At 39.5% G+C, this 26,339-nt stretch overlaps 1 protein-coding gene across 11 annotated transcripts in view; it reads left to right on the top strand.

The window, feature by feature from the left end:
- ATP9B (ATPase phospholipid transporting 9B (putative)) overlaps window positions 1-26,339 on the top strand; it is a 322,806-nt gene that overhangs the window by 147,149 nt on the left and 149,318 nt on the right. For all 11 annotated transcript variants that reach the window (XM_058438242.1, XM_058438240.1, XM_032152031.2 and 8 more), the window contains 2 exons: window positions 13,949-14,024; window positions 20,988-21,064. In XM_058438242.1, coding sequence (XP_058294225.1) covers window positions 13,949-14,024; window positions 20,988-21,064 — 153 coding nt within the window. The remainder of the gene's footprint in view (window positions 1-13,948; window positions 14,025-20,987; window positions 21,065-26,339) is intronic.

The raw sequence follows: 26,339 nt of genomic DNA, 5'->3' as shown, positions 1-26,339 counted from the left end.
ATTGTGTAAGTTAAAAGTAGCAAACCTTTATTTTGAGACAGTAATTCAATCAAGAATAAATTCAAACAAGTTTCAAACTAGGAAGGGAAGACCTATATAATGTTTGAAGTTCTTAAGTGTACCCATATTAAATATGTCTTTGGGATACATTTAGTCCAGTTTTTGGAATTTTTTTAGCATATTTACTAATAAGATCTTTATCTCCTAAAATATTGTGAATCAGTTAAATGAAGTAATTTATTTTCATTTTTTACTGAATAGTTGGTATACTATAGTATCCACATCATGTCTAGCTTTTTACTGAGTTGGGTGGGTATTTATATGTATGTGAGTCTGTACATGCATGTTATGTTTCTTTATACACATATGTATATTTCATGCCACACACTTTATATTATTATAGAGTTTTGTTAAAGCTGGAAGCACCTTGCCCCTGACTAACAGGGCTTGAGAGACTCGGTAACTCTTTATTTTAACAGCTTATAACTGATATTATAAATGCTTTATAGTAAGGGATTTTAGTACATGACTATAGGTTATTTGTAATTGCTGCAGTTATTTTAAAAATACTTTTGTTGGTGAATCCACCTTTATTTCACTCTTGGTCACATGCAGGGATTGGCAAGCAGTTGTCATCACTTGAAAAAGCATTTACAGAGCTTATATAAGTGACAGTTAGTGTGCAGACCATGGGAATGTGAAGTACGGGCACCTGCGAGGTCGTTACAGTCCCTTGGGGCACTGGGCCTTTGGTAGCTGCCTGTTTCCATAGGTGCTGCACACAAGCACGCGTAAGATGTCCATGGAGGGACGGAGGAGGAAGCATGTCCTGGTGATAAGTATCATGGAGTGAATTCTGAAATAAACTCGTATCTTTCTTTTTTAAACAAAAGTAGTTATTATGAAAACAACATGTTCTTATTAAAGACAACATATGAGAATAAATGTTAAAAAAAGGTACCCTTGGTAAGATAAATGAAAAGTTATTTATGTAACCAATATTAAGAATTTGAAATATTGCCAGGTGCGGTGGCTCACGCTTGTAATCCGAGCACTTTGGGAGGCCGAGGCGGGCAGATCACGAGGTCAGGAGATCGAGACCACGGTGAAAACCCGTCTCTACTAAAAATACAAAAAATTAGCCGGGTGTGGTGGCGGGCGCCTGTAGTCCCAGCTACTCGGAGAGGCTGAGGCAGGAGAATGGCATCAACCTGGGAGGCGGAGCTTGCAGTGAGCCGAGATCACACCACTGCACTCCAGCCTGGGCGACAGAGCGAGACTCTATCTCAAAAAAAAAAAAAAAAAAAGAATTTGAAATATTATTTGCTTTCTTCCTTTCCTTTTCTTGCTCTTTCCTCTAATTTATATTGCTCATGACTTTGAAAAGTCAGAAATGTTCACTAGACCATGTGTGGAAGTCCAAGGAAGTCAGAGAGCAAGTGCAGGCTGGCTGTAAAACCTGGTTCAAAGGGGAGCGTATGGCTCAGTCTGCAGGCGTGACAAGGGCTGGGGCGTATCGGACTAGAAAGGTATCAGTGGCTTGACCGGAAGAAGCCATTGAAGGATCTTCAGCTTAGAAGAGAAATGATAAATACAGATGTTTTTAAAAGATTCATTCATAACTTCTGATTCCTTTAGGATAATGGTGGCCACTTTGTTACATACCACACAGCCTTCCAAAATCATACAGGCTAACTGTGAGAGTAGAGAGTTTAATCTGTAGCTCATGTTTAGCAGAAATGTGAGGCAGAAAATACTGTGAACTTCAATTTACTGTAAGTGGGGAAAATATCCAAAATAACACAGTTAACTCCAGAGCCAAGATGGTGCAGCAGAAGGAGATTGTCTTGGGATGCTGATATCATCCAGGTTTTGCACACAGAAGAAAAAGAATTCCTAAGTAGCATAATACATCCTGTGAATGAATTGGGTAAGTAAAGCTTTGGGACATTGAAGGGACTTGCGGAGAAAGTACAGGTTGGAAGTGACCTTGGGGGAATGTATAGGGGCAAGGGGCACTGGTAAAGAGTTGGTGGCTCTAGAAGGCCTGGTTAGGAAGAAAAAGACAAAGTTGACCTTCCTGAAACATTATAATAACAATCAGAAGAGTCAGCCCACACCACCCCAAAAGGATGCTTTTCATTAAAGACATTGAACTTCATTGTGCCTATAGAAGAAGGCACTCTTGGACTAAGAAACAAATTCCACCTCCCATCCTTGGAATAGGATTTCCTATTTGTACAGATTCAAGAAAAACAGCTCTTATTATTATGAATAGAAGAAGAAACTCATCTTGCTGTCTTGCCCAGGCTAGAGTGCAGTGGTGTGATCATAGCTCATTGCAACCTCAAACTCCTAGGCTCACTCAGTCCTCCTGCCTCAGCCTCCTAAAGGGTCGGGATCATAGACATGAGAGCCATCATGCCTGGGCCAATGTAGTTATCAGCAGAAGAAAACAGATAAGTGGGAAGCAAATTTTCAATTAATAAAAAATTTCCAAAAACAGGGAAAGAAAAAACCTCAATGCAAAGTAATTCTATAACAGTGCAACAAGCCTGATATAAATGTAGCTAACCAAACAATGGTACTTAGGAAAGAACACCATAAATCAGACATTTAAAAACGCAAGAATCAAAATGGAATAGATTTGTCAAGAATGTAAGAATAAAAGCTCAAGAATAAAACAGGCAATGTGAATGAGAAGGCTAACTGAACTCAGGAGAACACTGAACGTGAGCATCTGAGAAGGGAGGACTGAATCGCAGCGTGCCTGTAGGGGATGCACAGTAAGAGATACGGAGGTTGTAAAGAAGAGAGTCAAGGAAACGAGATGATCGAAGAGGTGAAAAGGACTAGAAGTTGATAGATGTGGAAGATCGGCAAGAAATACCCAACATGAGAGTCTTGAAACAAAATCATGAAACAGTTTGAAACATTGACAGCTTAAGTATGTGTTATTAAATACAAGGACGTCTGAAGGTACACACTAAAAGGGCCCAGCATGCACGTGAGAAAACTCCAAGACATGTAACTGCTGTCATCTTTTACATATACAGGGAAAAATCCTTTGATCTCCCTGGGAAAATGACCAGCTCCTCACAGTTGGAAGGGGCCAGGTTGGTGTCAGTGTTCTCAGCATACAGAGCCATACAAGAGCAGCACAGCCTTTCCAGGAGGCTCAGGGGAAGAATGTGTGAGTGGAGTGTTTTGCTCCTTCAAGACTGTCCTGCAAGTGCCAATTCTGTGGAGAGCAGTCTCAAGCATACAGAATTCAGGTGTGTTGTACACATGAGCCTTTTGTGAATAATCTTACAGAGGATTAGCTCTGCCCAACCGATAGGTGACCTGGGTGGAAGTTTTATGGTGAGCACTAAAGATCTAACAGACCTAAGAATAAAACAGTGGAGGGAGGATGGGTGAAAGATGGTACAGTGTATATGAATTTTATACGCTTCCTCAAATAATCAGCTGAAAAGCAGGAAGATGAGGAGAAAATAGAAGGAGCTCATTGGTTGCTACGTGAGTGGAAAGGCAGTCAGAGACTTTATTGAAAGCTGACGAGCTCAATAGTAGCTGTCAAAGCAAGGAGAGTAGGAGAAGGCAGGCTACTAGGACACTGGCAAAATGGTAGTGACCAGAAAATACACACCTCACCAAAAAATAAATTTGGTTTTAAAAATTAGACAACAGTTGATCAATTCATATGGCTAAAGATGCATAGTACACGGGCTCTTTCACACAGAAAATTAATTGGATCAGAAAGCCTAAAGGGTTAAGGAAAGATACATCAAGCAAATACAAATAAAAAGGAAGCAGGAGTTGCAGCCTTGGTACTTAACAAGAATACCAGGATAGAATCGAGAAAGCATTTAGAATGAGGTGAAGAAAGATGCTATAAGGTAATAAAGTCCGTCATAGGAAACTTTAACATCTACCTGCAGTTCCCAGTGGGTCAGGTGCACAGAAAGGTAGGAGAGGTATAGAAGAGAGCTCAGAACATGAGCAGTAAAATATATGATTTTAAATTTTTATTGAACTTTGTTCCCCAGTAATTTTTATTTGAGCATATATAGGGTGTCACCAAAAGTTGAACATACATTTGTTTGTATAGAAATTTTTAGTTCCATAACGTAGAACTCATACAGACAATATTCTGTGATCACAATGCAATAAAATTGGTAAGCAGTAACAAAATCAGTGAATGAAACGACTTTCTGCCTGTAAATGTAAATACTATATATTCATCAACTTTTGTATCATAGGAGAAATATAAACTGAAATTAGATTGGTAATGGAGACACTGCATATCAGAATCTGAATCTGTTGGATATGTGTGGAAATAGGAAAATTTATAATCTTTATATATATATATATAGCAATAAAAATAAAAATGAAAATTATTGAATTAAATAAGTATATGACAAAGTGAACAAAAAGAGTGCAGAGCGAAGGAAGAACATATAAAGGTTAAGGTCATATAACTAAAAAACAGAACCTTAAAACCATTCTGTTAGGGTGGGGATTTCAGAGGCCAGGTAATAAAAGGAGGTAAGTTTTTCTAAAAATACTATGTGTTAAGTGATACAATATTGATTCAGAGTAAACTGTGATAAGTAAAGGTTGTATATAATAATTCTCAGAGCAACCACTAAAAAAAGAAAGAGGTCAACAGAGGTGATGAAGTTAAATGCTAAAGTGGGAGCAACTGGTTTCTTTCCCCTGAAAAAAGACAGGTGCAGGAAACCCAATACCAGGTGTGACAAGTAGAAAGCAAAGAGCAGCAACGAGCAAGATGGTTGACTCAGTAATTCAACATCTCTGCAGTTAAAAGGCAGAGACTGTCAGACTGGAGAAAAACATAGTACCCCCAAATTTATAGAACTAATAGGCAACATAAAATCTACAGGAATGGATTTTTTCCTTCTAATCTATAGAATAAGGACATGTAGTTTATTAAGACTATAGAATATTAAAATAACATTAGGAAGGCACTTTAGCATATTGACAGATATTATTAAATGCAACACCTACATAATACACATTTTTCAAAATCTCATGGAACAATTCCAACTATAGTTGAATATAAAACAAGTCTTAGTATATTTTTTAAAAATTGCAATTATATATTCACTAATTACAATATGGAATTAGAAATAAAAAATCTTAAAAATCCTCAGATATTTGGAAATTAAACTGATAAACCTAAGTTTAAAATTAGATGGTTTAAATCCCCAATTAAATGGACAGGAGTGTCAAGTTGTATAAAAAAAGCAAGATTCAAGTATATGGTGCCTATAAGAAAACACATTAAAAACAGGTAAAAAGTAAAAAATAGATACCGTACCAACACTAATCAAAGCTGGAGTTACTTACAGTAATATCACACAAAGTACATTTCAGAGCATAATGAGAAAAGGATTTATTATGGAGACAAGCCCTAAACATTTATGCACTAATAACAGAGCTGCAAAATACAGTCATGAGTTGCTTAATAGTAGAGTTACATTCTGAGACATAAGTTAGACCATTTCGTCATTGTGCAAACATGATAGAGTGCACTTACACAAACCTAGATCGTGTAGCCTACTACACACCTAGGCTATATGGTATAGCCTGTTGCTCCTATACTTCAAACTTGTACAACATGTTACTATGTTTAATAATGTGGGCAATTGTAACACAATGATAAGTATCTGTGTATCTAACCATAGAAAAGGTACAGTAAAAAATGCTGTATAAAAGATTAAGAAATGATATACCGATAATGTCGTTAGTATAGAGTACTAATGACAAATGGAGTTTCCAGAACTGGAAGTTGGTCTGGGTGAGTCAGTGAGTGAGTGGTGAGTGAATGTGAAGGCCTGGACATGGCTGCACACTACTGTAGACTTTTTAAACACTGTACATGTAGGCTACACTCAACCTATTTAAAAATGTTTTCCTTAAATAGTAAATTAATCTCAGCTTCCTGTAACTTTAATTTTTTTTTTTTTTTTTTTTTTTTGAGACAGAGTCTCACTCTCTTGCCCAGGATGTAGTGCAGTGGCACAATCTCAGCTCACTGCAACCTCTGCCACCCAGGTTCAAGTGGTTCTCCTGCCTCAGCCTCCTGAGTAGCTGGGATTAGAGGCAGGTACTGCCACGCCCGGCCAATTTTTTGTATTTTTAGTAGAGATGGGGTTTCACCTCGTTGGTCAGACTGGTCTCGAATTCCTGACCTCGTGATCTGCCTGCCTCGGCCTCCCAAAGTATTGGGATTACAGGTGTGAGCCACCGTGCCTAGCCCTATAACTTTAATTTTTAAAAAATCTTTTTACTCTATTAATAACACTTAGCTTAAAACACAAATGCATTGTACACCTGTACAAAAATATTTTCTTTATGTACCTAGTCTGTAGTCTTTTTTAATTTTTAAATTAATTTTTTAAAATTTTACTTTTTAAACTTTTTTTGTTAAACACAAAGACACGGCTGGGCGTGGTGGCTCATGCCTGTAATCCCAGCACTTTGGGAGGCCAAGGCTGGTGGATCACGAGGTCAAGAGATCGAGGAGACCATCCTGGCCAATATGGTGAAACTCCATCTCTACTAAAAATACAAAAATTAGCTGGGCGTGGTGGCACGTGCCTGTAGTCCCAGCTATTCAGGAGGCTGAGGCAGGAGAATCACTTGAACCCAGGAGGGTAGAGGTTGCAGTGAGCCGAGATTGTGCCACTGCACTCCAGCCTGGCGACAGAACAAGACTACGTCTCAAAAAAAAAAAAAAGAAAAATGCAGACACAGACACACACATTAGCCTAGGCATACTCGGATCATCAGTATCGCTGTCTCCTCCTCACATTTTGTCCCACTGGAAGATCTCCACGTGTAATAACAGGCATGGATTTGTCCCAGGATAACAATGCGTTCTTCTGGCAGACCCCCGGAAGGACCTGCCGGAGGCTGTTTTACAATTGTTTGTTTTTTAATAAGTAGAAGGAATACACTCTCAAACAACGATAAAAAGTATAGTAACACAAACTAGTAACATAGTTGTTTGTTATTTAATATTATGTACTGTACATAATTGTATGCGCTAGACTTTGATGACTGGCAGCCCAGTAGTTTTGTTTTCACCAATGTCACCACAGACACGTGAGTAATGTCTAATGCTATGACATTCTGATGGCTGCAGCATGACCATGCAGTAGGAATGCTTCATCTCTGTTATACTTTGATTGGGTTACTGTGGTTTGTGCCATCCACCGTCTACTGAAATGTTGTTAGGTTGTACATGATTGTACCTGGAGCAGAAACTGTTAGAACTTCAAGGAGAAATTGACAAATCCTTTATGATAGTTGGAGATTTTAATACCCACTTCTCAATAATTGAACAAGTAAGTAGGGAGAAAATTAGTAAGGATATAGTAGAACACTATAGTGTTAAGAACACTATTCATAAAGTTGATTCCATTGACAGATACAGAGACTTCAGGCAGCAGGATGGGTAGTTTACCCAGTGCACACAGAACATTTATTAAGATATGCCAGAAAAAAGCTTAGGAAAAAAAAGTCAACTCATAAAATATGCTCCCTGACCAAGTGGGCTTAATTGGGAAATTTATAATAACGGTTTCTCAGAAATTGCCAAATATCAGATAACAAAGGATACATTTGTGAATATCTTGTGAGTAAATGTGTTTATGTCAGAGCGGAGGTGGAGGTTGGAACTGTCAGGGTCAGAGCGGAGGTGTAGGTGGGAACGTTGGGGTCAGAGCAGAAGTGGTGGTGGAATTATTTTCGTCAGAATAGACTTGGGTAGGGCCCTGAATTTCCAGGCCACAATGCTCAGTTGCCATCGAGGTTCTAGAGCCTGAGGCTCCCACACCCTTTTAGGAGCAGGTGCTGGCTGCTGCCCTGGCTACTTTAGGATGGTCAGTGCAAGTGACCTGTGTCTCAGGTGCAAGTGCCAAGTGTTGAGCACAAACTGAATTTAGGAATGGGAATGGCTTCACCTCATGAGGCACAAGACATATGCTGATGGCCTGATGATGGTGGCCACTTGTGGGAGGCTGTGCCGCTCAAAAGAGAGAGAGAAACTTACTTCTGGTTTTCAAGCTAATTGAAGATACATTTACCTTGTGTAAATTACTTCAAGTTCATTCAAACAGATAGCCTTTCATTGCCTTTGATGTTTTCTAAGAGTTTTTTTTTCTCATTTTAGATATATCCATTCTGAAATCTGAATTATTTTGATGAAAGTTCTTGATTTTTGTGTGTATTTTTCAAAAAGGAAGAGAATAAAGACACGATAACTTGTTTATAATGAGAAAATGAAATTCAGTTAAATTCAAATTTATCAACTGGGCATTGTTAAGGAGTGGTATCCACTTATCTTCATTTTTTTATAGTGTAATATACATAAGACAAAATATATCTTTTGTGTCAGCTTAAATACTTAAATAAGAATTAGAACAAATTGGCTGGGCATGGTGACTTATGCTTATAACCCTGGCACTTTGGGAGGCTGAGGTGGGAGTTGAGCCCAGGAGTTTGAGACCAGCCTGGGCAACATAGGGAGACCTAATTTACTTACTTATTTATTTATTTTTTGAGATGGAGTCTCGCTGTGTTGCCCAGGCTGGAGTGCAGTGGCACGATCTCAGCTCACTGTAGCCTCTGCCTCTTGGGTTCAAGCAATTCTCCTGCCTCAGCCTCCCCAGCAGTTGGAACTACAGGTGTGCGCCACCAAGCCCAGCTAAATTTTGTATTTTTAGTAGAGACGGGGTTTCACCATATTGGTCTCTAACTCCTGACCTAGTGATCCACCCACCTCGGCCTCCCAAAGTGCTGGGATTACAGACGTGAGTCACTGCACCCAGACCCTGATTTCTAATTAAAAAGAATTTTTTTTTAATTAGCCTAGTGGGGTGGCTACAGCTGGAGCATGCCTGTAGCCTCAGCTATGTGGGAGGCTGAGGTGGGAGGATTGCTGGAGCCTGCGAGGTTGAGGTGTAGCCTGCCCTGAGCTGTGATTGCACCACTGCACTGCAACCTGGGTGACAGAGTGAGACCCTGTCTTAAAAAATACATATATATACGGAATTAGAGCTAATTAATTGAAGGTCCCTGCGGCAGTGTACTCAGTATGCATGCTGATGCCTGTGCAGAATCTAATGCAGATGTGGCGCTGTGATGATGTCTGCTTCCATTTTCCTCAGATGATGTGAGAACAACCTAAATTACTGATTGTATAACCTTTTTCATTATGTGAATGATTGAGATCACTAATGTCACTTACTGTTCAAAATCTATATGTATTCTCTTGGAAGTTTGGGGTTGTGAATTGTAGCCAGTTTTGAAGTATTCGCAGTATTTATAGTCCTTTAACATCACATTCCCAGTTAGTCATTTTGAGAATGTATTTTCTGCTGTAATTTCTTTTGCAAACCATAGCACACTTATCATTGTTCATGTCTTCTTCAGCCAAAATACTCTCCTTCAAAAAAGCAAACCTCTGCTGTTTGTTAAGTAAGGTATGCTGTTGAGAGAACAGCATGAAATGGTAGCATTTTGCATCCTCCCCCAAGCAGATTTTATCCATTCACACTATAGACCATTAAAGAGAAGGAAAGCAAAATAGAGCATTTTAGAGAAAATTTATTTTCAGTCTTCCCAGTCTTTATTCTGTGCTTCATGAGACTGGTACAAAACCATCTTTTGGAATAATTTTCTCCATGTTAGAAAAATGTTTAATGTTTATAGTCAATCATTGCCATTCCAGAACTGAAAGAAAAATGCATAGATACTGTGTTTTCTTCAACATAAAATTATGTTAGAGACAGAAACATTCATATGAAAAAATGGTCATAGAAAAGTAACAGGAAACCAGCTAAAATTTCTAAAACTAAATTATATAGAACCTTTCTTTTACATTTGAGAAACCCTTCTAAAATTTTTATGTTTTTTAATGCCCTTATTCTCTTGGACTTTGACAGTAGGAGAAAATATAGTACTAAGAGATTGACATGCATCAATAATGAAACTTTCATATCAAGTGAACCATTAGGAAGAGTTTAAAGGGAATACAATTGTGTGAATTTCTACTGGGGTGGTGAAGTCACGATAGGCATCTTCCTGCAGGAGAACCTGGAGGAGCAGGTACCTGATGCCTCATAGAGGTCGAAAGCTTAGAGTAACAGCAGGCAGGAGGCCCTGGAGGAGCAGGTACCTGCTGCATCATGGAGGCAGTAGGACGTGGAGGAGCAGGTACCTGATGAACGATAGAGGCAGGAAGCTTAGAGTAACGGCAGGCAGGAGGCCCTGGAGGAGCAGGTACCCGATGCTTCTTAGAGGCAGGAGGGCGTGGAGGAGCAGGAACCCAATGCTTCGTAGAGGCAGGAGGCTTAGAGTAACAGCAGGCAGGAGGCCCTGGAGGAGCAAGTACCTGATGCTTCATAAAAGAAGGAGACTCAGAGTAACCACAGGCAGGTGACTCATTATAGCATCATGCTTGTGGGCACTGCAGGTGAAAGACATCTGGATTCCTGTGGATATTAGAAAAAGAATTTAATGAGTGTTCTTTTATGTATTGGACAATGTTCATTGCCTATTCTGTGCTAGGTGCTAGGAAGGTGAAACCCATAAAATATGGGATTAGAAACATGTCAGTTGCTCTGATACAATAAAATTCTGAATTTATGGTAGACAAAAATTTTATTGCTTCATGCTTTAAAATGATAAATATGGAATTCAGTATTTAGTTTCTTAATGCCAACTGTCTGCTCAGTTGGCTGTGCCAACGCTGGAACCTCTAGACCCCCAGCAGGTAAAGGATATACCGTGTCAACTGTATCTGGGAAGTAGGAATGAGGATATATATCTTTTTTTGTTTCTTCAACAGTGTTAGAGGATATATATATATTTTTGTTTCTTCAGCAGTGTTAAGCTGAGTTAGATTGTAACACCATTTGTTTGAATGGATCAGAAATTGCCCATTTCAGTGCAATCCTAAATTCAATTACAAAGTAGTCTAATCTGTAGAGGCTACTTGCTTTTTCTTTAAAGTTGATATTTTGGTTGTTCTATCAAATCGTAAAAGTCATAGGGATAACTCAGTTTTTCTGGATTGTTTATCTTAGCATTGGATAAATTGTATGCCTTTACTCTGAGCAGCTACTTTAGTTATAAACAAAGTAAAGGCAATTTCCATCTGGTATTTTCTGTGGAAAAAATATGAACAGTGTCGGAAAATTAAGTACTTGAATGTTTTTCTGTGTTTTAAAGACTGTAATGGTGGTGTGTTAGCTACTGTGCAGGAGCTTAATTTGATTCCAGTATATTTTGACATTTGTAAACATATTACCATTAGTATGAAACTATATAAAAAATAAAGTGGTTAAAGGTATAAACCACTTTTACAGCCCTCCTCCCTTCCTGTTACAAATACTAGTATTACTCTTTTGACTCTTCCTTTTAAGTTCTTTTCCCCTGTAAAAATGCAGATTTATATTGGGATAATATAATTCTTAGGTTTTCCACTTAAAAATATATATCCTTAGTATTTTGCATATGGATACAGGTTAATTATCAGATTTTTATAAGTTGTAAACTGCTAAGTTCAGGAAAGCGTGCAACATGTACTTGATAAAGTGGAATTGAAGGAAGTAATTCCTAAGGGACTGTAGAGTTAAAGGTATTTGTGTATCTGCAGAAATAGTAATTGGGCGATGCTGGAGTCAGCACATACTGTAGACAGATTGTTTCCATCCAGGCTGTGTCTGCAGGACGCCTGCTCCTTAAGACCATTGACATCACTGAGAAGACCTGTTTATGTCCTTTGTTGTGGCTGGCATTGCACTTGTGCCCACTGAGATCATATTGTAGATGATGTAACCAAGGTACTGTTTATTTAAATGCCAGTGTATATTTTTGAAATGATTTTTTTTTTCAAAGAAACAGCACTCCAGCTGTGTTGTAAACAATTCCCAGCATCATAGCCTTCACTCTCCCAAAGGCTCAGACGCTAAGGTCAGTCTTCAGGTCAGGTGGTCGCCTTCTTGTGAAGGCATGTGGTGGAAGGTTCACGATCCCCAGGGCCCTGAGAGTCTGACCCTGAGCTGCACCTGCATTGCAGGACTCTTCCTAACTACTGGGCTTGCTATTTTGGGCATACAAGGCAATTGGAGGCCAAATGCCTTCCTCAAATTGAATGTAATTGAAAATACTTTAGTTACTAAATAATTGCCATGTTAGGGGAAATATTTTGGAAACTGTTAGGATTGGTTTAGATTCTGTGCTTCACAAACAAATCAAGTATATGAGAGAATCAAATATCTAGCAAATATCTTCCAGATAATGAGCAAAATGGCCAACAAATATCTAGCAAATATCTCCCAAGTAATGAGCAAAATGGCCAGAATTACATCATTTGAAAGTGGTTTGATAAGTAAATAGAAGGAAAACACCAGTAGCATAAATGTATTTTGTACATGCAGATTATTTTGGAAAATATGTTTTCAATTTCTTTCCTTTTCAAATTTGATTTCTTTTTTTTTTCTTAAGGTATATCCTGATAGGAAATTTTCATTTCATAATAAAATACAGTTTGTGGAGGGGGCATTATTTTACAGGAGACGCCCAACAGTCAGGACAGTGTGTGGCTTTTACCCTATCCAGACGTCGAGGTCACTGCCTTCCACATGGGACGTCTTCCCTATGTTACTTCTAGATGCAGGGCTGTGGATGCTTGCATTCCTTTATTCTAGTAAGACTTCCATAACCAAAATGTAGGCCATGACTTTATATTAAGATGAAAAATTCCCAGATTTTAAATTGTAATTTTCTTCTCTGAATATGAACATTGAAAGTGTAAATGTAAAACTAGACTGTATGTATTGCTGTTGTGATACTGATGTGTGGCCATATTTGTTTGCTATCTGTTTAGGTAGTTAGCATCATATAACGTACTTGAATTTTGTTTAAGAATATTTAGTGTAATAAGAGCGTACTTTTTTTTTTCTTTGAGACGGAGTCTCGCTCTGTTGCCCAGGCTGGAGTGAAGTGGCATGATCTTGGCTCACTGCAAGCTCCGCCTCCCAGGTTCATGCCATTCTCCTGCCTCAGCCTCCCAAGCAGCTGGGACTACAGGTGCCTGCCACCACGCCCAGCTAATTTTTTTTTATTTTTAATAAAGATGGGGTTTCACCGTGTTAGCCAGGATGGTCTCGATCTCCTGACCTCATGATCCACCCCCTTGGCCTCCCAAAGTGCTGGGATTACAGGCGTGAGCCACCAATAATAGCATACTTTTAAAGAGGAATTTAAGAGAAATACATTTTAAAAATATATGTTTATTTTATAACAATATTCACGGAAGCATTTTCTCTCTCGTGAATACATGTACACTTAAAAAGCATTGCCCTTGTCCTTCACGAGAGATAGAGAGGAAATTACGTTATGCACCCAAAAGAAATGTTGAAAAGTTGACTTGTAGTTATTTCTGTGCTAATATTTTCTACTTTTCCAGGAGTGTTGTTAAAGGACGTGTTAAAGATGTAGTTGAATAAGCTAGGCATGCTGGATGCATCTGTAAACCCAGCTACTTGGGAGTCTGAGATGGGAGGATTGCTTGAGCCCAGGAATTTGAGACCAGCCTGGGCAACGTAATAATACCTCATAAGTAAATAAATAAATATTAGAAGATATAGTACTTTCATGAAAATTTAGAATTATTTTGTTTGTGTATTAATGTTGAGCACTGCAAGCAATTAATTGATTATAGGAGTTCTTTGAACTTGTACTTTCAATTTTTTATAGTCCTTTTTTTCTAACGTCCGTTTTGCAGTGCCTTTGCACTGCTGTTCACTTGGATTGAGCTTGTGGACCTGTTTCTAATACTGAGGATATCTAAGGTATGAATAATGAACAATCACTCATTTGACAGTTTGTTTTCTGTCTCCCTGCACAGGAAGACAGTGACCCACCCATTCATGAAAGTCTCAGCATAGAAAATACATTGTGGGCAAGCACCATTGTTGCATCAGGTAAGGAAAACATTCTCCTCTGAGTGTGATTGCTCCCGGATAGATGATGCTTTGTTTTGTCCAGGGACTCCAAAGAAGTGTTTCTCACAGTGCCCTGAAATATTTAGGGACCTTGCTAAACGCAGACTCCAGCTCAGTGGGCCTGAGACAGTCCTGGGAGCTTGTGGCGAGGCTTGTGCTGCTCCTCAGACACTGCACATGGTTCTCAAGGCCTGAGACAGGGAGAGGTGCTGCAGCCTTCGTGCAGGAGTACAGGGATATTCTGTTCGTCTTTGACCTGTTTCTTGACAAACTTGTCAGTGTTCCTTAATGAGAGGCGCCACAGAAGAGCTTGGGAAGCCAGTGGTGATTTTAGCACTTCTCAGTCATCCGAGAAGGGTTGGCAGGAGGAGAGTGTGGCTGAAGTGACTGTGGAACGGAAAAGTATTAGAAGAGGCCAGGCATGCTGTGAGAGGTAGATGATGTCATATGATTACCATGTTATCAGATATTAGTTGACATTGATGATGATGTTTGGAAGGAAGCTGATGAGAAATTAGGTGATGCTGAGGATGATGCTAGGGAGGAAGTTTAGCAGGAATGGGTTGGCATTGATGCTGGTGCCAATAATGGGGCTTAGCAGCAGGGAGCTCTGGAAGAGAGTGCCTGAAAGGTGATGGCAGCCCGGAATGAGAGGCTGGATTGTGGGAGCTGTGTCCTCTCGGTGCTGCCCAGTGCTGGTAGCCCTTCTCTCCTGGATGCCACTCACTCCCTGATGCATGTGCATGGAGCACCTGTTCTACACCAGGCACGGTGATGCGATCTGGGGCAAGGCAGTTACAGATCCTGTCCTCAGGAGCTTGTGGCTTTGTGGACAGAGATTAAGAAAGTGGTCTAGATAACGTTACTGTGCTAAGTATCACAAACAAGTACAGAGTGCTATGGAAATTTTGTAATTAAAGAAGCTTATAGGCCGGGCGTGGTGGCTCACACCTGTAATCCCAGCACTTTGGGAGGCCGAGGCGGGCGGATCACAAGGTCAGGAGATCGAGACCATCCTGGCTAACACTGTGAAACCCCGTCTCTACTAAAAATACAAAAAATTAGTCAGGCATGGTGGCGGGCGCCTGTAGTCCCAGCTACTCTGGAGGCTGAGGCAGGAGAATGGCGTGAACCCGGGAGGCGGAGCTTGCAGTGAGCCGAGATCGCGCCAGTGCACTCCAGCCTGGGTGACAGAGTGAGATGCCATCTCAAAAAAAAAAAAGAAAAATGAAGTTTATATAGACCAGGCCTAGAAGCAGCTTTTCTGAAGAAGAAACATTTAAATTAGATTTAAAGAATATGCAGATGTGGCAGGATGAGGCAGGAGCAGTGTGAGGAGCATTCCTGCTAGCAGCCTAGTACCGAGAGACAGTACCTTGAAGAAAAGGATCCAAGGGCCAGTGTGCTAGGCCCGTGGAGAAGGCAGGTGTCACACAACAGGGCAGCTTTGTGTGCTTGTGTTTAACTGTTGGCCTGCAGTATGCAAAACTATACAACAAATTCCAGGAGGAGGACACATGTTAGCTTTTTGGAGGATGGAATTTGAAAGAGGATTAATCTTATCCTAGTGTTTCGTGTCTTTAAAAAATACTTGATGGGTATATGACAGTTTTAATAGGTAACAATTTTGTGGGTGTTTGATGATGTTATTTATGTATAAATTACATCTATATATATAAATGTTACATACATATAAATGTTATGTGTGTGTGTGTATATATATGTAAAACATACGTATATAAATTTCTTAACATACAAAGAGAGAGAACAAGGACAGTTTTCCATGAAGAGACTTCAGAGGTGAGCAGGACAGTTTCTGGGCTCTGTAGGCCTCGGGAGGGACCTCACGCCAGGAGGACTCTCCTGGGGTGGACATATGGGCCCCGAGCTCCGTAAGGGTCTTCACACCATGGGCGGGCACATTTAGCCAGGGAAACCTGCCCTTCAGCCTGCTTCATGCTGCTGCCTTGGCGTTGCTGAGAGGCATGAGTGTTGCCAGCCTCTCCGCCAGGTGGTGAGTGTGGTCAGTGCTGGCCTGGCCTCACGCTGAATGGCTGCACTCGGGAGGTATGTTCCCCCTGCCAGTTACCATAGAGCCAGGCTACACGGGGACCAGAATGGAGTCCAGCTGTGCGTTCCCTGAAAGCCAGCATCCTTGAGTGCTTGGCCTTCAGTAGTTACACGAAAGCATCTATGATACAGTACTCAGAAGCTGACACATGGGGAGAAGGCTTACATTTTCCATACGTAGTTATTGCAGCCTATTTCTTCCATCTCACTGATATTTGTTATTCTTAATTAAGAATCATTCATGAAGATAGTAATGCTTCCCTTTTTAAAATAAATTTCATCTTTTTTTCCTGGTGCTGTATAAACATATATTAAATGTTGTTACTGATCCCTAGTACTGTTGATTTGTGGCCCTTCTCCTGAGGGAGACTAAAGCTGCTTGAGCTAAAGGCTTTTGAGACATCCCATACAGTTCCCTGAACAAAGTTTTCTCTCCTGACCTCAGTTCTCTTGATGACCTTGGCAAGTGGGCCCGACTAGTTGGACATTAATGAGGCATCATACCATGCCGGCCCCATCCTGTCCATTCTGTTCTCTTTGCCATCTAGCATTCAGTGTTGTGTCTTCCTAGTGGGCATGAAGACGGCTTTAAAACCATCCACTGGAGAAGCTTAATTAAGATGCCTTTAATGTTAGTTTGTATTCAAACATCTTTAAATGTAAGCTTTTTCTTTAATTTCAACTCTTTTAGTACATACATATCTTTATTTAAAAGCCTTATTAATGTGAACAGTTACCACATTCTATATATTCACCACACTGTTATATCCTAAGGAATGTTTGAAAGATTTTAAGATTTCCAGAGTAACCTAGGCACTCTTGTATTCTTTGTAATTGATAACAAGTTGAGAATTCCTTTTACTCTTATACTTTAAAAGTCGTACCTTAGTTGAATTCAAGTTAACTCTGGAGGGGAAGTGAACTCGGTGCTTCCTCCCCGTCCTAGAGTTCTGAATGCATGGGAACCAGGACTCAGGTTAGACACAGACAGGCAGATGCAGCAGACGAGAGGTGAGCCAAGGCAGGACACAGGGAGCCTCCTGTGCTGCCCGAGGTTTCACTTCCCGTGTGGATCTAGAAAACTTGTTCTCTAAAATGCAGAACTGGGTCCTGGAGAACTGTCGTGTTTGTTATAGTGATGAGCATATGAAGGAGTGTTCCTGATACTCAGCTGTCACAAAACTGGAAGGAAAGCTGGGCTCTCTAAGGCAAGGTTGACAAAAGTGTGACGGGGCTGTCAGAGGGCAATCCCTGGCCATGTGGACCCACACCTGGGTGCGGGTCTCCTTGTCACTCAGTGGGCCAGCCGTGTGGTGTCTAGACCTGGGTGAGGGTCTTCTGTGTCTCTGTGTCTCAGCCATGTGGACTCTAGACCTGGGTGCGGGTCACCTGTGTCTCTGTGTCCTGGCTGTGTGGACTCTAGACCTTGGTTGGGGGTCTCCTTTGTACTCTGTGAGCCAGTTTTGGTCTAGGTTGTTTACATCCTGGGGCTCAGTTCATGGTCTTCATCAGTTTTCCTGCACTTGGTGCGTGATTGGAGTTGTACGTGCAGTGCTCAGTGTCTGCCTTTCTAACATCGGGTCCAGCCCGGGAGCGCCTGCCCCAGGGAGCAGTGCACACTGGGGTTCTGTGGAAATTGGCTCGTGGAGGGCATCTGCAAGTTGGAGTGTGTTCCAGAGGCTGGTGTATGTGGCCCTGCCTGCTTTTGCTAATGATATCTAGCAGGTTTTGGGTGTATAATTGAGAGTCAACAAATACGTTGGTTTGTTAATACCTCTGTCTCTCATTAGACACACATTAAATACATATTTACTTTTAGTAAGCATTTCACATCGTTTTGATTTTATAGCTTAAGGCCATTAATTGTTTTGTTAAAGTGGTCTAGGTTTTATATTTTGTGTTTTTAAATAATTTTCTGCGGATCATCTTAATTAATTTGAATTTGTGAGGATTGGTTATCTGCAAATTAAACATAATATATCAGTGGTTAAAAATAGCAACTAAAAGTATTGCAATAGGCCTATCATTTGAAATATTGAGTGGACTACTTGTTTTGAAGTGCTGGATTATGATTTCTGGTATAAACTAGAAATGTTTAAATAAAGGAAAGTATCTTTTTCTACAAAATTTGACCTTGTTAGCATTCTTTATCTTGCTTTGCAACATGGAAGTTGTTTGCTTAAAATACAACTGTAGTCAATTAGAAGGTGGTATAATTTTGCATGAAATTTTCTATATAGCATGTAGTAAGGAAGGCACATAGTAACTAAGAGAGTAATTATTATCCCACTCACATGAAATTGTGATTGAACAGAAGTTGGACATAATAGAGTTGGACTATAGAATGACTTGCACCCCATCCACATAGTAGCCTCTTTGAAGCAGGCTAAGTCTCAAGGGCCCTAGTCATGGAGTCTGTGGAGTGTAGGAGTAAATGTCATATTTTATGCCTCCCTTTTTGGACCCAAAGCATCTGAATATTTTATATTAATTTTTACTTGTAGTCAATTTGAAGTGTGCGGTTATGGATCAGGCAAATGTAATCACTGGCTTTGAAGATTAAGTACTCCTAAATCTTTTAACATGTTTTCTTGGGATAAATGGAGTTAAATTTTTGATTTAATGGTGGATACTGGACCACCATGATTTTTAGGGTCCTGTTAAGGACTGGTTTGTTGTTGTGGTTGTGGTTTTAATCTACCAACATGGTCCTGAACTCAGGTCTTTCTGATGTAGAAGTTTCTCCAGTTGGAGCCTGTTGTGAGGGAGGTGGATCTTGATTTTACACCGAAAATATGGGTTAAAGTTTTGGAATTCTCTTGTTTAAGTATTTCATTGACTGAGAAATCTTTGTGACATTTATATTTGTCACACTCAGTCTCCTGTTATCTTATGCGACACAAAATGAGTTTGTCATACTTTGTTGCCCTCTCATGTCTCATTTTCGCAATCCACAGTTAACCCCTTTCCTCTATTTTGCCATGCATACTCAGGTTTTACTCAGTCTTCTAGCCTATTGTACTTCATAAGTACATACCCTTTGTGAAAGAGAATGGAAAATGTTCCAAATATTTCTGCACCGATTCTAGTTACGTTAGATATTAAAAAGCATGACACTCAGAAAAATTCATTTAATCTGATTCTAATAAATGTTGATTTTTCATGAGAATCAAGTGAGAGAATACTTACGAGAGCCTTTAGCAAACTTTAACAGATTATACAAATATTGTACCAGGACCTCTGTTAAAAATGTATAACATATGCCTCGTCGTTTATCACACTGAATTTGGGTACTGTACATTGTAAGGCCACTCTAGAGCCCACTTTGCTCATCAACCTGCTTTCAGGTCAAGGGTTTCTAGCTTGATTAATTCTTACAAAGACTTTTCTGAGATTTGCTCATTCTGTTAATGTTAAAAAATAAGTTAATTTTGCAGTTTGCCTTCTTACATTATTGTGATAATTTAACATTAGTGAGATGTTTATATTTTGATTTAAACTGGATTGGCAAAACAGAAAATACTGATCAGATGATATTTAATATTTAGCTTCACTGATGCAAAGTAATTCTATGATCTCTTTTTGAAAGCTTTTTATAGTATTGTATTATTATATATTTAATATTTTTCTGCATAGTAAGTATAGTCATCTAATCTGAGAAGTTTATGTGGATAATAGTAATAAAGACAGCATTTGTGCATCGGGGAGCTTATATTCCAAGTGTGAGCTGGCCTTGCCTTTCATGAACTTTTACAAACTGAAGCCTCACACTTTCTCAGTGACACTCAATTAAAAGAGAAATATATATAATCTCCACACACATCCCTGCTGGGGAATACTTCACATCTTCTACCTTCCTAGATTTTCTAGAGAGGAAGGTGTAAGCTATGTGATATGTTTAATATGTAACATATCAAGGTTCACAAAAAGCCGGGAGTTCATATCAATCATCTTTACTTCAAAGAGCCTGTCTTATGATGCTCTACATTTTACATGTTAAATTAATGTGACATCAGAGTTTTCATATAATTATTATAGTTAATTCTGTAATGGTTGGTAATTGCACATTATGTGTATATACTTTCTCACCTTAATTGTGTTTCTCACCTTCAAAATTTACAAAAAATTAAGGATGAAAATTAGGAATATAAATTATATATGGCTGTAGTTTCAGAAAGAGACTTCCATGGTTTTTAATACTGACATTCTAGAGATAAGTGCCGTTTAGCCTTTGCAATCTATGGGTCATACCAAGGATATTTTATTATTCTTTTCTCTTAAATTTAAAAATTATTGTATCTTTTCGACATGTATAAAAGAGTAATAGCTTCTAAATGCAAAGTCAAATATTGTTTTTTATAATATTTCTATTATTTTAATTGTATACATTTTGAAATATTAGCAAAGGCTGTCACTGATATTTAGTAATACTTTGATCTTTACAGTGGAAATACACTAAAAGAAAGTGGTTCAACTGGTACCATCTTTATTTGAAGGTCAAAGGACAAGTTTGATCAGTTAAGAATATAGCCTCTTAATTGACCTTCAGTGATAGAACCACCATTTTAGTAGACATTAGTGAAAGGCCATTGTCATTATCTGTATTGTCAGTGAAAAGAATATTAGTATGTTTCCTAATGTTATATGTGGGTACATTTGTATTGCTTAACAAGTCATTTGACTTTTTCAAAGTCCATTTTTAAAGTTGAGATTAGATTTTCTTGAATTAGCCAAATTAAATACACTGTTGGATAAATTTATATAAAATCAAATAGTGTGATAATACTTTCCATCAAAACAATTAATTAGAAAGTGTTATCTTTTACTCATCTTTAAAGTATTTCTATAAGGACCACTTTCATGTTTTTGCAGGTACTGTAATAGGTGTTGTCATTTATACTGGAAAAGAGACTCGAAGTGTAATGAACACATCCAATCCAAAAAATAAGGTAGGCTAGATTGAGGAGCAACTGCTTTAATGAACTTATTTTTCCTTTCAGTAAGAAAGTCTGCATACTTCTGAATAGCTCATTCTTTTGGCTTAATATATATCTTAAAGTAGACTTTCAAAAATGTTGGTGACTTACAATATGAATTCTCTTTATTTATATAACAACATTCTCATACTGGCAAATTTCCAAAAGTATCATTGCTTGGCTAATCAATTTTATATGTGTCTTAAATTTTCATTGTCAGATATATAATTTGCCCGTCATTTGACAGTTAACTGTGGCTAATTTCTTATCTTCAGTCTACTTATTTTACAATTTGCACTCTTTTATGTTGATGGTTCATTTTAAAATAAAGCAATCTGTATTAATGTTTTTATACTATTAATTTGATGTTACAGTATTAAGCCAGTTTTATTTATTTCCATGTCAGAAGAAGCATACTGAAGCCAAAGATGAGTTTTAAAGACTGCTTGATTATATCCTGAATTGATTATATTTCTAAAATTGTTATTTATGCATCCAACACGTGCGTAAAATCATAACAAAAAGTCTGAATCCTCAGTAGTTGCTATCATCATGATACCATATGTGAGATGAATTCACAGTATGTGCTAATGTACAGTTAATGAGAAGCTCTTCCTAAGTATTGATTTTACTCATTTTTATTTAAAATGTAATTTGTGTGCATTTAGATGAAACAAAAAATCCTGACATGGATTTATGCCTCACTCTGTGGGTAATTAATAGTGAAGGTTCTCTTTTGCTGTCTTTTGCTGAAAGTCTTATTAACGCAGTGGAAATCAAATAATTCTTTGAAAAGATAGGCCAAGCGTGGTGGCTCATGCCTCTAATCACAGCACTTTGGGAGGCTGGGGCAGGTGGATCACTTGAGGCCAGAAGTTTGAGACCAGCCTGGCCAACATGGTGAGACCCTGTCTCTACCAGAAATACAGAAATTAGCTGGGCATGGTGACGGGCGCCTGTAGTCCCCACTACTCAGGAGGCTGAGGCAGGAGGGTAGCTCAAACCTGGGAGGTGGCGGTTGCAGTGAGCCAAGATCGCACCATTGCACTCCAGCCTGGGCAACAGAGTGAGATTCTGTCTCAAAAAAAAAAAAAAAAAAAAAAAGATATGTTTGAGCAAGATGTATTCCAGTTTTTCAGGTAAATGTTATTTTAAAAATGGTTAACTCTTCCAAAAATTAGTAACATATCACCAACCCTGTAAAGCCCTAGGCCATTTGCAGCAGTAAGTAGAGTGAGGCCTTCTGTGTCGATTGTTTGCTTTTTCACTGGGGCATGCCTTGAGAATGCCCTTAGCTGTGCACATGGAGAATCCAGTGTGCATCTCCTGTACCTGATAGAACTCCAGATATCTGTATGTTACATGTTTGCTAAAGTCAAAGAAGAATGCTGTGTTACTATTGAGTATAAATCCTAATTGTGATAATGGGAAAAGTTATCTCTTTAGACTTACATTGCAGTTTGACTCTAATTTGCATTTCAAATATATGCAAGTCAATAGTTCTACAATAGTGTTAAAATTATTTAAAAATAAATTATTCAAGTAATCATATAGAGTTAGAATCACATACGTATTTATATGTGTTTTCTGATAAGTGCTATGTTATTTTTTTCATGTGAGTAAAACTAGAACATCTTTTTTTTTTGAGACAGAGTCTCACTCTGTCGCCCAGGCTGGTGTACAGTGGTGCCATCTTGGCTCACTGCAGCCTCCAGCTCCTGGGTTCAAGCGATTCTCCTGCCTCAGCCTTGCCAGTAGCTGGGATTACAGATGAGCACCACCCTACCTGGCTAATTTTCATATTTTTAGTAGAGATGGGGTTTCACCATGTTGGCTAGGCTTGTCTCAAACTCCTGACCTCAAGTGATCTGCCCACCTCAGCCTCCCAAAGTGCTAGGATTACAGGCGTGAGCCACCGCACCCAACCACAAAACTAGAACGTTCTAATGTATGTACAGTTCTAGGATTTTTTTCCGAAATCTTTTTACTTTTGTATTGATGATGATATTTGAGGGTCAATTTAATTTTAAATACGAATTTAAAATCTTTAAAGCTACACTGCCTTCTACTGTGACTCCTTTTTTTAGCCCACCTTTTTCTTCATTTCAACTTATTTTCTGTCATTTTTTCCTCATTTCAGTCTCCACTTTATTATTTCTTCCCATCTATACACCTGTTATTTTGGCTCGTCAAGCTCTTTACTCAGGGTCTTGGTTCTGAGTTGGAGTGGCCTCTTAGTTTTGTTAGCACGATTTGGAATGGAGCCCTGGAGCCTCGCTGCTGGGTCCGTGTCCAGGTCTTGGTGCACACTCGTGTGTCCCTCAGCCTCTTCACCCTCTCCTCTCTGAAGTGGGGTTGCCGGGAACAAGGTTGTGCTCATGCACAGGTTGCTCTCAGGAAAGAACTTGCCACATGACAGATGCTCAGGAAATGTTACCTGTAATTTTTATTTTCCTATAAAATGAAAAGTTTTCAGTGGCGTAATTTTTCAACTCTACCCTAATTGCTAGTCAAGAAATGGTTATTTTGTAACTAGTTTGTGTACTGTCAAGCTACCACGTGGCCTAGAAATTCTTCCAGTGTCCACTGTGTGTGCGTTCCTTCTCTCCCTCTTCTTTTCTTTTCCCTGTTCCTCTCTTCCTCTTCTCCTATCTTAAAAAATAGTCTTCTAAATTTGCTTAATGTTGGCAGAATATATCATAATTGAAAGGGCGTCTTTGGAGTTTTACAGAATTGGATTTACTTCTTGCTGCTTACCATGGTAGCTTTTCAACCTGATGTAAAAGTGTTCTTTCAGTGGCTGGTATTTTCCTGGTGATTAATACATGCTCAGTCCTCCCCTCCCAATAGGGATTCACAATAGCAGTTCTAGCTCCCGCTTGGAGAGCATTGACCACGTGGTGGGCACGTTTCTGAAACTTTACATGCATTATGTCTTGAATCCACACGATGGCTCCTGGGGAGAAGAGTGTGTTCCTGACTGTAGAGCCGGGGAGATCGCAAGGCGCCGTGACACGTCTCAAGACAAAGCGCTGCTGATAGTGAAGCTCCTGAGGAGGTTTTCCTTAGATTTGGTATTTATTTATTTGTTTGTTTATTTATTTATTTATTTTTTGAGATGGAGTCTCGCTCCGTTGCCCAGCCTGGAGTGCGGTGGCGCCATCTCGGCTCATTGCAAACTCCGCCTCCCAAGTTAACGCCATTCTCCTGCCTCAGCCTCCCAAATAGCTGGGACTACAGGCGCCCACCACCACGCCCAGCTAATTTTTTGTATTTTTAGTAGAGACAGCGTTTCACCATGTTAGCCAGGATGGTCTCATTCTCCTGACCTCGTGATTCGCCCGCCTCGGCCTCCCAAAGTGCTGGGATTACAGGCGTGAGCCACCGTGCCCAGCCAGATTTGGTATTTAAACATCCAATTAAGGCATAACATAACAGGGAAATGAAATATATACTTAAATATTTCTCAGTGTTAAATGCTAGTTTTACAAGAATAAAATTCAGGAGAAGGTTTTGAGCAAGCTACACTGGGCGAAAGGTAACATGTAATTTATCCAGGGGAAGCCTCGTTATTGATATATGTTGAATGGAAAAGAATTGTGACATTGGTCTCTGAACAGAGACAGGAAGGTGGAAATTATTGTTTATTGCTGGTAAGACATTATTTTCTGAAGGTGACATCACAGTATTCTTCTGTTGCTTAGTAAACCAACAAACTTTTGGGCTTCAAAGAAGGCTGGTGCAAACAAAACGGTAAACATGTACAGGGAAATCTCATCCTTTACCTGAGCTTCGTTGGATTTCTTCAGGTAGCAAAAATGTTTCTAACACTCAATTCTGACAGCTCTCTGAGTAGAAGCCATATTGGGACATTGATACATTGGAGTTCGTTGTCAGCAGAGAAATTGAGCTGCAAATGCATATTTTTGAATGAGTAGTGGTTATCAGTCAGGATAGGCTGAGTCACGCTCTGATAATAAAGTGCCTCACACTCCGCAGTGCCTCCCCCCAGCGTTGTGTTTCTCGTATTCCAGGTCCGGCCAGGCTGGTAGCTCCTGCTTCTTGTCATGTTTTCCTCGTGTTCTGGGTCCGGCACAGGCTGGCAGCTCCTGCTGGTCATGGTCGTTCAGGGCCCGTCTTGGAAACACATTTCCATGACCACTGGGATAAGAAAATACTGATGTGGCCAATTACATACTGACTGATTCTTAAGGCTTTGCCAGCGAGTGATATGGGTCACATTTCATTGGCCAGAACAATTAAATGGCCCCGGCCAAGTTCAAGGAGTCAGGGAGTTGCACTCCTAGCTCATGTGCAATCACAGCTGGAGGACTCTTCCAAGAGTTTGGGGGAAGGAGAGAGTGCTGTGTTGAGGGAGCCAGGTCCAGGGCGAGGGAGAGGGAATTCTGAGCATATTTAGCAGGCAGCCCAAACCATGGCGGTGGCAGTGGTGATGAGAAGTGGACTGATTATACTGTAAGGGAAAAGATTTTATTGATTTTGGTTTTTTTTATGGTGAGAAAAATCCATATCACAAAACTATTAATGTTTTTAGTAAAAGAATAGAGGGTCTTATAAATAAAAATATTAATTCTATGGAAGAATAAGTTTAGGGGGCATCCAGTAGTAACTTAAACATATGAGGATAAGATTACTGAAAAGAAAATCATATAGAATTGTATGGCCAGCACAGGAACTATGGCATTACTTCTTTCATCTGTAGAAAATATTTCAAGTCTATCAGTATGTCACTCTTTCTGTCTCCCTCCCCTCTTCTCTTTCTTTCTCCTCCCTCTCCTTCCCTCCTTTTTCCTCTCTTTGTATTTATTTCCTTTCTTCATTACAGTGTGTATAGCAGGACCCTGACAATTCACAAAATTGCGTTACGTTCCTAAGCTTAAAAAATGCTTCAGTAAAGTCTGATATAAGAAAGAAGTTAATCACAACAACACTTTGGGTAGTGAAATTGATGCAACATGGTAAGACCTTGAGACAGTTCTTGAAGGGATCAAGGACAAGAGCCTAACAATTTAGGCTCATACATTGTTGGCAATGTGAAGGATCCAGCTGTTGTTGGGAATCTTAAATTTAAAATGGTGCCAGTAGCCAGGATATGGCTGTTCTGAGGCTGATGTTCAGGAGCCCCAACGCAGAGGCAGAGATAGGCTGCTGGGCTGGTCCAGAGGTTTGCATGTGCACGTGTCAGCAGAGGAGGCAGGGACAGCTGGTCATGATGGTGGATGGCAGT

This window comes from Hylobates moloch, unplaced genomic scaffold, assembly GCF_009828535.3.
Source record: "Hylobates moloch isolate HMO894 unplaced genomic scaffold, HMol_V3 SCAFFOLD_5, whole genome shotgun sequence".
In the NCBI taxonomy this organism is placed as follows: Eukaryota; Metazoa; Chordata; class Mammalia; order Primates; family Hylobatidae; genus Hylobates; species Hylobates moloch.
The sequence above is the reverse complement of the archived record's forward strand: the minus strand, read 5'-3'. Positions and strand labels throughout refer to the sequence as shown.